We start from the raw sequence: 9,741 nt of genomic DNA, 5'->3' as shown, positions 1-9,741 counted from the left end.
ACCGGAAAGCTGCAAGCCCTCTTTCGTCCAGGGAGTACATCCCTCGTAAGAAAACTCTGCCAATTTTAACGTCAAAATGGCAAAACACTAATATTAATAGGCTGTATTTATACAACCAACTGCATACGCAAATCTGATCTTTTGCTAGGAGGGGAATTAGCTACCGTGAAAGAATTCCTGAATATTCTCCTGGTCAGATGGTATCTGGAAACGGAAACAACCAACCGTGCCTTGGCACTTGCTAATGCCATCAGCAGTTACCCCTTAATAACCTTGCTATGGACCCGAAGGCAGAGGTCTGCCGTGGAGTTTAGAAAAGTTCTGAGGCAGAATTTGACAAATCACAAAAAATAAATTCACTAGTTTTTTAAAAAAATGTCCATTTGTACGTTGGAATTAAGGCAGCTTAGCTAATCTCGACTCACTGTCTTCTTAGGTTTATTTTTAATGTTTATTTTTGAGGGAGAGAGAGAGTGCACAAGCAGGGGAGGGGCAGAGAGAGAGACACACAGAATCTGAAGCCGGCTCCAGGCTCTGAGCTGTCAGCTCAGAGCTCTACGCGGGGCTTGAACTCACAGACCATGAGATCATGACCTGAGCCGTAGTCGGATGCTTAACCTACTGAGCCCGAGTTTATTTTTATTTGAGAAAGAGAGAAAGAGAGCAAGCCGGGGAGGGGCCGAGAGAGAGGGAGACAGAATCCCAAGCAGGCTCCGCACTGTCCGTGCAGAGTCTAACGTGAGCCTTGAACTCATGAACCCCAAGACCATGACCTGAACCCATCAGGCGCTTAACCGACTGAGCCACCCCCAGGCGCCCCTCAATTCACTACTTCTTCACAAGAGAAGCTGGTATTTGGTTTGTGGTGTGAGGGTCTGAGGTCTTGCCCCTTAACGGGTTTCTTTTTGAATACACACACACCTCAGGAGCGAAACTGAGTATTAAGCTAAAGTAAAATGACCGAATCTGATTTCCGAGGTTTAAAAAAAAAGACAACCCACCACGCTATACTGGGTAAGACCGTTTTTATTAACTGACCAAAGCACTTCATTTTGTTTTCTGATCTGAGGTAAAACCATTAAACACGGTTCACAAGAAAATACAAGGACTATTCAACTACAGTTACAAGGGTTGGAGACCTCACTAGTTCATATACTTTTACGAATTCATACGACTGTACAGTCTACTTAAGCTAAGTTTATTGTTAACCAAAAAGACCCAGTTATCAGAGACCTAGACACCCGGCCCGACTCCTCTTGTGGCGGCTACTTTTGTCGGGACAGAAGAATGACGGTTACCTTAACGAATGGATTTTGAGAGCCGTGTGGCTACGGCGACCTGTACTCTCTTCGTTCCCCAGAGGCGGGCGCGAGGGCTGCTGGGAGAGCAAATGCGTGTTCTGTTCGGCACGCCCCCCCCCCCCCCCCCCCCCGCCCTCGCGGCAAACCGGGTCGGATAACCATCGTCCCACCGTGAACGTGGGGATGGGGAAGAGGGTCCCTACGTTTTCTTCGTAGAGTTAGCTTTTCAGGCAAGCCGGCTGATTTCTTCCAAGGCTTCCCTTCGAATGTTCAGATCCTATTTCAAGCCTCACTGTGTACCGCTGTGTTAGCGGGGGCATCTGAGTGTCCAGAGGACAAAAAAAAAAAAAAATCGTAAGGCGGTCTAGAAACACAGCGCATGTATTTTTCCCAACTGAGCCCAGCTTTGAGATTTCAAAACAAAATTTTTTTTTTAATGGACAGCTTTCTTTACTCAATACCAGAGGCTTTGGAATACTGCCGATTTGCTTTAGAGGTAGATAAAACAGAAATCGTGCAGCTAAGTCAATTGAGAAATGAGGGATTTGCTTGTCTTGAGAACGTCGGGACTGCAAGTTCATCCTTTGTTCTCGGTTGCTGGAAGGGCTCTGCACACTTAACACCTTTACCTGCTTGGGCAGGGAGGGAATACCCAAGTCTTGCCTGTCTCTTTCAGGAAAAACAAACTGAAAGTCGGCCCGTACTGACTACAGAGAGAAGGGAACGGTAATAACGTCTGTATTACGGCCCTGCAGTTCACGGTCTGGATTTGCGACACACAAACGCATCATGCACTTGGGAGACGGGAGTTAATTGTGTATCAGTGTCACTAGTGATGTTAATTACAAAAACTTACAGCCAAGTTCGAAACGTTTCTAAATATTGGAAATCACCATGTTTTAAAGACAGACTGGAATGTTACAAATGATTCTGCAAAATACAAAAATAGATATGCTTCCACTGGACGCTCTAATCATTTTTCCGAGTGCTCTCATCTTTTGGTTCTTCCTCATCGGAGTACACGGTGGGCTCCTCCCCCTCCTTCAGCAGCTTGCCCACGTGATGATACTTGACTGGAGGCAAAGAAAACACAAATGATCGCTCTCGTGCCTTACCCAGAACCACTACCTCCCACCTGCAAACATTCACGAGAGGCCTACGGTCTATGCGGCGATGTGCCGGGCTTCTTGAAGGTCTCTGTTAGGAAGGTCTTATGCCACAGCCCTTGGTGACCGGGAATTAAGACTTTTGTTCAGAAGAAACACGGAAGGGGTGGCGGTGTTGGGCGAGGAGTGTGCAAGGGAAGGCTGACGCAGAGTCGTGTTTGTGTGCACAAGCAGGAGAGCAGGGCTCGCTAGGAGTTACTTGGAAGGGTTTCAGAACGCCTCACGAAGGACGACATGCTTGGGAGGACGCGTAGGAGGACGTGAGGCAAGAGGGATTTCAGAAAATGAAAATGCCGCGTACGGACGCATGCAGGCCAGGCCGCACACATCTGGGGAACATCAGAGAGACCGAGTTGAGAGCTCAACGACGCGGGAGGAAGGTTGGCTAAGCAGTGTGGGCGAATATGATGGAGGTGGCGGACAGCCGGCCCGAAGCGTCTGGACTTCGTCTACAGGTGGCAAAGGGCACTGAAGGTTTATGACAAAAGAACGGCATGGGAAACCAGCGCTTTGGCAGACCAGGCAGATGACAGCAAGGAGGCCCAGCGCAGGGAGCCCAGGCGGCCAGATCAGTATGTGAAGGAACAAGGGCCAGGAGTAAGCAGGACGTCCATGGGAATGGAAAGGGAAGGATGCGAGCTACTTTAAAGCAAAATTGGAAATGCGCGTTAATGAAGTTCCAACGGGAGCCGGGGACTCTGGAGAGGGGGCCCCCCCCCCGGGGGGCGGGGGCACGTGACAGGAGCTCTACAAGGGCGGGAGGAGTGAAGTTAACACTGGCAAGAAGCAGGTCCCTGGAAACCTTCAGGAAGGGAAGCTCTGTGGGACTGTGGGGACGGAAACCGCATCGCTGGGAGTAAGAAAGCAGTGGTTACGGACCAGCACTTCTTAGACGGGTGACAGTGAAGGGGAGGAACGAGGACTCTAGTGGATGGAGGCAAAGCGGGAGACGGTGGTTCTTCCCAACACAAGGAACAAGCTATGCATCGTTAAAAGCAAGTGATTAAGGAGGCAGGAGAGCACTGGAGATGTTGGAGACAACAGATTTAAGGGTGCAAACCAGAATGCAAAAGGCAGGATCACGGCCCCACTGGCTGCATTCTTGAGGTCAAGCTCATGAGGGATTAAGCCTATGGATGCCAGAGGCCAAGAGGGCCGGGTCTCCTCTTTCTGAACAGGTAGTAACCAACCTGTCTAACCAGGTACCAGACCGGCTTTTGTGTGAAATAAGCACTAGACTGGAACTTCCCTATCTGAACATGTTGTAAAGGTCCCTAGGGTGCCTGGGATTGCATAAAACAAATAAAAGGCGGGTGGCGCCCAAGAAACCTGCTTTAAGGGGAACCCACGCTAGTTTTGAGTGGAGCTCCAGTGTCACAACAGAGCGTGGGGCGGGTCTTAGTGGAAGGGGGAGAAAGTTTTTACGGTTTTTACCTCCTTGGTGAAGGCAGGCCCTAGAAGATAGAGCTTTGTCAGTAATAAATTACAACTCGCTGGTTTCATACAGAAGAATATTCTCTACGTGTACAAAAGCATCCTTAGGATACAAGAAAACCAGGGACTATGTTAGATAGTGTTAAATAGCTGAATCATGTTTTCAAAGTAAAAAGACTTGCCTCTAGACTTGAAAGCTATACTTTGTCTGCTTGGGATTCAAAATCTAGGGGTAGAGCCGTAGCTGGCTAATAATTGACACCGAAGTCAGCATTATTTAAAAAAAAAAAAAAAAAAAAAAAAAAAGAAGGTTGGATTTAGCCAAAAGAGTCAGTAATATTTAACTGGCTATAGAGAACAGCAAATAGAAAACTGCATTTTAGAATAAAAAATCTTAGGGGGTGCCTGAGTGGCTGTCGGTTGAGCGTCTGACTTCAGCTCGGGTCATCATCTCACGGTTCATGAGTTCGAGCCCCACATCGGGCTCTGTGGGCTCTGTGCCGACAGCTCAGAGCCTGGAGCCTGCTTTGGATTCTGTGTCTCCCCCCCTCTCTCTGCTCCTCCTCTGTCTCGCTCGCTCTCAAAAATAAACAAAACGTTAAAAGAAATAAAAAATAAATAAAAAATCCTTAAAAATTTTTTTTAAATGCTTTTATTTTTGAGAGAGAGAGAGAGAGAGAGAGAGAGAGAGAGAGAGAGGGTGAGGAGCAGAGAAAGGGAGACACAGGATCAGAAGCAGGCTCCAGGCTCTGAGCTGTCGGCACAGAGCCCGACGCGGGGCTCGAACTCACGGACTGTGAGATCATGACCTGAGCCGACATCAGGTGCTTAACCGACTGAGCCACCCAGGTGCTCCAAAAATAAATAAAAAATCTGAAAGTGATGGTCATGGCCTTTATATTCTGTTTCAAAGCTGGGAAAGGTTAGTCAAATTCTTAGCAGTGAGATGTTGCTAAAGTGATAAACACTTCGGTTTGACAAGAGCTGATTCCTCAATTCCTGAAATTTGAACTAATCCTCGTCCTCCCTCCCCCCACCCTCCAGCCCCAAAGACCTCAGCCCATAGCATAAGCCAGGAAACAAGTGTCTCCTTTTCCCTTTCTTTTTAAAAATGCAGACACCATTGTTGCTGGGCAGATTATAAGCATCATTTGTAGATGAGGCCTATAGTCAGGCTCAGTTAGATTCAAAAAGAAGCTGTTTTGTTGAACACAAGTCTCCCATTCTTCAACAGAAATGTGGGCTGCTTTTAAATAGCAAGCCTTGCTAGTAAGGACTTCTGAAATCCCTCTCTGTAGCCTACATGGCCATGATCCTTTCCCCGACAGGCCAAGCACCAAATCCTAGTGTGGAATCTAGGCAAACCCGTCAAAAACTTAAATAACAGAAACCCAAGTTTCCATGGGGAACTAGCTAAAAACTGGACGCAATCATGGCAGGTGACTCAGCACTGCTGCAATCACTTCAAGCCATGAACTTGATCCGTCCGTTCAGGAGCCTATCAAAATGCTCCCCAGTTTCAGGCTGCTTAGTAGTAACTATTGTGCTGCCGTGAATCCCATTACTGGTAGAAATTTGATCCAGGCACAATTTTAAAAAAATGCTTACAAGTGAACTGAGAGTCCCAGTCACTCAGGGTCTCCTGCTGGGCGGGAGTGAGGTCAGAAAGGTCATCATACTCGTCCTTCAGGGCTTCCTTATCCAGGCAGAAGGTGGCAAGGCCCCGGGATGCGTCTCTTCCGGCAAAGACCCCATACGGCCCCTCTTAAAAAACAAAACCAAACCAAAGATCAGTTCTTTTTAGACGGACAGTTTCTCTGTGGTTCATACATAGGAAATAGCTTCCTTACCCATCAACGAAGAAAGCCCCCTTCTGCAGTATCCAATTCCGTTCGGAAACCCTAAGTGACGTTGATGCTTTTGTCATTACATGGTGGATACTGGAGGATCTGTTGTCCTCAAACTGTCACAAATCAGTATGTTATGCATCATCATCCATTTCCTGTGATTTTTCAGACAGCTAATAAGAAAACCATGAATGCTTATTTCCTAGGGCGGGATGCGGTGGTAGGAAATCGTTTAAGATAATACTGAGCCCACGGGTCAGAATCCGGCTTTAGGACTGAACCCAGAGCCTGCTTCTCCTCTAGGCACTAGGGCTACAGCGGCGAAAGTTACAGTTTCTTAAGGTAATAAATACTAAGGCATAAATGAAAACATTTCCTTATAAAATGTATTCTGATCTGTTTTAGTGACTCTAAAGTATCTCATGGTGATCTTTGGTTGTGAGACTGTATCAAACATTAACATGTGGTATCTGCAGGAGAAATCATTTTATGAGAGTATCAGGGGTTCAGAAATCTCTCCTCATGTTACATAATCTACACTGTCAATAAAGAATAGCACAGAGATCACCTCTGTCACTCTGGTGAGCTTGAAGACAAGACTCAAAATCCTCACACTTTCACGGAAAACAAAGACTGAATCAATATCCCAAACAAATATATGAGACATGAGAATGCTATTATATAGACTTTTGTCTAAGGGAGCGGTGAATCATTTTGTAGGTACTTGACGTGGATGTTTAGACTTATTTAAATATTGCACAAGTAAATGAAAAGAATCCAGTGTACTTTAAACCATGTGCTGTTTCCCCAAGGTAGATTGGGTAGCAACTCTGACATTAAAAAGTTTGTAGGTAACCACGAGGCCAAGTATGAGACCGGATCAAGTTTCAATATGCCCCCTGGTCACTGGAAAGCTCAATCCACAAGGAATTTATTTGTGTACAAATTAGACAAAATTTATGACCAACTTTTGAACGCAAATAAGGTTCTAAAGAAAACCGGTTGTTTGCTCTCCCACTAGAGAAGGTAAAACCCAACAAACCCATTACACAGTTTTCACATGACACGTTTCACAGTTTTCACACTGTATACACACACACACACACACACACACACACTTCTAGCGGACATGGTAACATCTAGTACTTGAAAATAGGCCAATTGTTCTGGTTTGGACCTTGCTACTTCAGAGATTATAGTCACTGAATACTGAAAAATGGCCCAAGGGGAGCATTAGGAATATATTCACCAGAATGTACCTTCCCTAGAATATAAGCTCCATGAGCAGCCCCTTTTTCTGTTTTGCTCCCTGCTGTATTCCCAGTGCCCACAAAGGTGCCATGCATAGAATAATGGGCACCGGAATGAATCATTTTTAGGAATCCTTTGTAACACGGATTATCATTTGCACATGGTATCACACATTCATGGGCTCACAGGACGACAGCGCAGGGTAGAGACTTAGGAAGATCTCCCAATGGGCCGTCCTCAGCATTTTTCAGAGGGACAGCTAAGGCCCAGAGAGAACAATGCTTCGTGCCAGGTCACACAGCTGGTCAGTAATCCAACCCGGATTAGAACTCAGGTCGCCTGATTCCCAGTGTTGTGTTTCTGTGCACAGGCCTACATTCCTCCCAATGACTTTGCAAATTACAATCATATGATGATGGCCCGTGCACGTCTTTGGACTACTTGATGGTGCAGCTCAGTACTAACGGGTATTACATGATTATGTCCACTGAAAATGCCTCTAGGTGTGCCAGGGTAAGTGCCGATAATAGAGGTGTGGTTTTCAAATGATCTTGACAGCTACACGGCCTACAGAAAGTAGGTCTTCTAAATCAGCCACAAGGAAACACTGCTAAGGGGACGAGTTCCGTAAGAACTTTCCCACATCTGATCTTGATTAGTTGGACTGGGCGAGTAAAACAAAGCAGGAGTGGAGATGACGGGGATCACGGGTATGTGTGCGCGTCTCCAGACCCGCGAGCAAGAGAGAGTACTCTCCATGTGGACACACTCCCTGAGCTCTCGGTTTTTAGGAGTCCGTATTAAACGAGCTAAAACCTCCTTCCTCTCCAAATATCCTACATGGCTCGACTTTCCAAACCCGGCCGTTTCTCAAAGGCGCCCCCGGGAAAGCCTCTTACAATGCAGATTGCTGGACCTCCCCGACAGACTCCTCCACGGTGGCGGTGATTAAGCCGGGAATCGGTGTTTTTCCTCAAGCGCATCAGGTGATTCTGATCCACCAGCAGGCTTAGAAAGCCTCATCTCTAAGGCCCTTCGGGCCTGCTGTCCTCCAATGGCTCAGCAGTCAGCCACCCTCATTTCCCCTCCGGTTGGCTTTTCCTGAAATCCCCACACCCAGCAGCCCTCACAGCCCTACCCCTTTTGTTTCCCAGGATCCTCCCACTTCTCTCTCCCTCCATTTTTAATTTTTTTTTTTTTTTTTTTTTTGGCTTCTAGTCCTTTCTCTCGCGCTATAGACTGAAATGCTCTATTACCTTCTCATCTGGCCACATTCCCATTGTCCGCTACGTTCAGCCTCATTCCGCCCTCGAGCAGCTCCCTTCCCCCCCCCCCCCCCGGAATCTCCTAGTTCACCTCCCAGCTTTTCGGTCGGCCACACGCAGCGCGCGCACACACATACCAAACACATGCCACACACATACCTGACACATGCCACATTCCAAGCGCGCGCGCACGCACACACGCGCCTGGCGAGCCACGGACACGGGATACGCACACACACATCACCCGCCAGCGCGCACGCGGCTTCGACCTGCTGCTAATCCCACCTCCGCGCTCCATCTCCCGCACCTTCACGTTACACCACGGCCACTCCCGGCGGCAGCGGCCTCCGCATCTTCTCCGAGGCTGGACCTCCCCCCCCTCCCCCCCCCCGGCTTCCCTCGAGACACCCTCGTTTCCCTTCTCCAGCCCGACACCGCCCCTCCTTCCAGAAAGCCCCAAACCCCGTGCCCTCGAAGCGCCTCGAACACTGCGCTCGGCGGTGCCCCCCTTCCCGGTTAGCGATCTCGCCCGCCCCCCTCCCATCCCGGCCTGAGCGCTCCAGCCTTCTCCCTCCACCCCCATCCCGGCGCTGGCGGCGTCCCCCGCCGGCCGCGGCACTTGAGGGCCCCTTGCCCTCTGCCGCTGGGAGCCGCCCCGCCACGATCGCCATTCCTCCCCTCAAGGGCGCCTCGCTCCCCCTCGCCTCCCCCGGACCCAGCCCCGGGCCGGGGCCCCTTCTTTTGTCTCCGCGTCCCCTGGGCGGCCGCCGTTACCGGGCCCGTAGAACTTGCGGCCTTTGGTCACGTCGAACACCTTGCCGTTGATGGCCATGAGTATGCGCGGGTCCTGGACACCGTCGAAGCGCCGCAGCTCGGCAGGGGTGAAGTCGCGCCGCTTAAGGCGGGGCAGCGGGGGCGGCTCGTCGTCGTCGCTGTCGCTGCTGGCCGCCGGCTGGTCCCCGCGCACGATCTTGTACAGCAGGAAGACGCAGAGGCCGAGCAGCAGCAGGTTGAGCGGCGACGTGAAAATCTCGTGTAGCAGCCCGCCACCCTCCAGCTCGCTCGGGTCGGCGCCTGTCGCCGCCACATCCTCGGCAGCCATGATCTCTGGAGCAAAGGTTGGGCCGGGCTAGGGAGGGCTCCGGAACTGGCTGCTTTCTCCTCCCTCTCTGCGAGCTTGTGGCGCGCACGGATCGGCGGACAAGGACTAGCCAGCGGAGGAGGCGGGGCGGGGCGGGGCCTAGGCGGGCGGAGCCTCCCGGCCCCGCCTCCCCCGCGGCTGCCGGGGCGCCGCGCCCCGCCCAGCTCGGGCCCCCCACCTGGCCTCCGGGCCGTCGCTCCCCTCCCCCAGCCGGATCCCGCCTACCCTGGCGCCGCGGGATCGGCCCCCCCCCCGCCTCCCCCCCCCCCCCCCGCCTCGGCCCTACCTGCGAGGCCCCGGCCCCGGCCTCACGCCATCGTCGCGCCATCCTCTAGC

General features: G+C 50.6%; 1 protein-coding gene across 1 annotated transcript; it reads right to left on the bottom strand.

Moving 5' to 3' along the window:
• Positions 1-1,008: 1,008 nt before the first annotated feature.
• PGRMC1 (progesterone receptor membrane component 1) lies at positions 1,009-9,463 on the bottom strand. The gene is made up of 3 exons (XM_027054228.2): positions 9,039-9,463; positions 5,510-5,665; positions 1,009-2,374 (listed from the first exon to the last, which is right to left on the bottom strand). The coding sequence occupies exons 1-3, from the start codon at positions 9,364-9,366 to the stop codon at positions 2,271-2,273; spliced, it is 588 nt and encodes a 195-aa protein (XP_026910029.1). The 5' UTR covers positions 9,367-9,463; the 3' UTR covers positions 1,009-2,270.
• Between the last annotated feature and the right edge of the window lie 278 nt (positions 9,464-9,741).

Source organism: Acinonyx jubatus, chromosome X (assembly GCF_027475565.1).
Source record: "Acinonyx jubatus isolate Ajub_Pintada_27869175 chromosome X, VMU_Ajub_asm_v1.0, whole genome shotgun sequence".
NCBI lineage: Eukaryota > Metazoa > Chordata > Mammalia > Carnivora > Felidae > Acinonyx > Acinonyx jubatus.
This window is presented reverse-complemented; position numbering and strand designations above follow the sequence as displayed.

Excerpts from the sequence above, each read along its gene's own strand:
- PGRMC1 (XM_027054228.2), bottom strand. The coding sequence starts at position 9,366 with ATGGCTGCCGAGGATGTGGCGGCGACAGGCGCCGACCCGAGCGAGCTG. Across the intron at positions 5,666-9,038 it reads CCGCAAGTTCTACGGGCCCG|AGGGGCCGTATGGGGTCTTT; the intron begins GTAACGGCGGCC and ends TTGTTTTTTAAG. Across the intron at positions 2,375-5,509 it reads CTGGGACTCTCAGTTCACTT|TCAAGTATCATCACGTGGGC; the intron begins GTAAGCATTTTT and ends CTTTGCCTCCAG.